The sequence below is a fragment of the Anneissia japonica genome, unplaced genomic scaffold, assembly GCF_011630105.1.
Source record: "Anneissia japonica isolate Jap-2015-1 unplaced genomic scaffold, ASM1163010v1 scaffold36255_len1315_cov197_single, whole genome shotgun sequence".
In the NCBI taxonomy this organism is placed as follows: domain Eukaryota; kingdom Metazoa; phylum Echinodermata; class Crinoidea; order Comatulida; family Comatulidae; genus Anneissia; species Anneissia japonica.
This window is the reverse complement of record NW_022755175.1, coordinates 1-1,139: the sequence shown is the minus strand read 5'-3', so window position 1 is coordinate 1,139 and position 1,139 is coordinate 1. Positions and strand designations below refer to the sequence as shown.

The window sequence follows — 1,139 nt, the reverse complement described above, 5'->3', positions numbered from 1 at the left end:
GGCACATGTCTGATTAAGTAAATGAAATGATATGAAATCTCCATTGATGTCGATTTCAATATCTCTATACAAATGGATTTTACAATTTAGACTTTGTGCAGTTAAGCTATATATTTATTTTTCTATTTATTCTGTATTTCCTCCCATCTTTAGTTAGTGAAAAGCGCATTGAGAAATATATAAGCGAATTTATTATATTGTCTCAATAAAAGTTACCATATTATTATTCCAACAGCATTAGCTCTAAAAAAGTTAACCCTTGGTAAAAATCTGAAGTTTGAATATTTTTTAATTATACAAGATATAATAAGTTCTCAGTTATACAACATGCAATCAAATTGATTTTACTAGGTTAAAGGCATTACAAACGGAACCTTACACAGAGAAAGAAGCAGAGGCCGCCGCAGGTATGGGCTCATATCACCCACGGAAACAGATGAACATCAAGTCACAAGAAAAAGGAACTGATGAATCTTCAGACACCAAGATGCAAGATGTTTAAACGTAGACTATGTCTCGAAGGCAGCAAAATATTATCAGCAGATGAATTGGTGTCGCCACCATTCATGATCAAGCATTGAAAAAACCCAATGTGTAAAACTCACCATCTGTAAGAAAATAAAATATCTGGTATGGAACTTTACATTGGATACTGTAAATAATGTTTATCTTGAACTTGGGGGCACTTCCAGTGCTACACAGCAAACCACTGTAGCTTTTATGGTTACCTTGCTTGTTCCATGGTCCTCCTGTACGTGGCGAATCACTCACTTATATACTAAAATCCTATTTTATAATTTTTCATCAAAACCATACTTTTAATCAAGATAAAACTTTTGTCACCAGCAAATATTAAATTCTGAGTTATTTGTTCATAATACTTAGAGGAATATAGTTAATATACTTTTAGTATCTGCTTGTATTATAACAAACAAATTGGCTATAAACCAATATTTGCTAAACACTGTCTCTTTGAAATACGTATAGTACTTGTTATTATTTTTTCTTCTAAGCTTGAAGATGTACATGTGTTATGTATCTTTTAAAACATATGCATTCATAAACAATAAAATGAATTCATTACAACAAAATATAATTGCAATTTGAATTAGATGTGTTGAGAGATCTGATTCGTCTCT

General features: G+C 31.2%; 1 protein-coding gene across 1 annotated transcript; it reads left to right on the top strand.

The window, feature by feature from the left end:
- Positions 1 to 349: 349 nt before the first annotated feature.
- Positions 350 to 1,096, top strand: LOC117123345 (zinc finger protein 593-like; the record flags this gene model as incomplete). The annotated part of the gene is given in 1 exon segment (XM_033269232.1): positions 350 to 1,096. A coding segment is annotated over 1 exon segment (153 nt), but the record flags the coding sequence as incomplete, so codon positions are not given.
- Between the last annotated feature and the right edge of the window lie 43 nt (positions 1,097 to 1,139).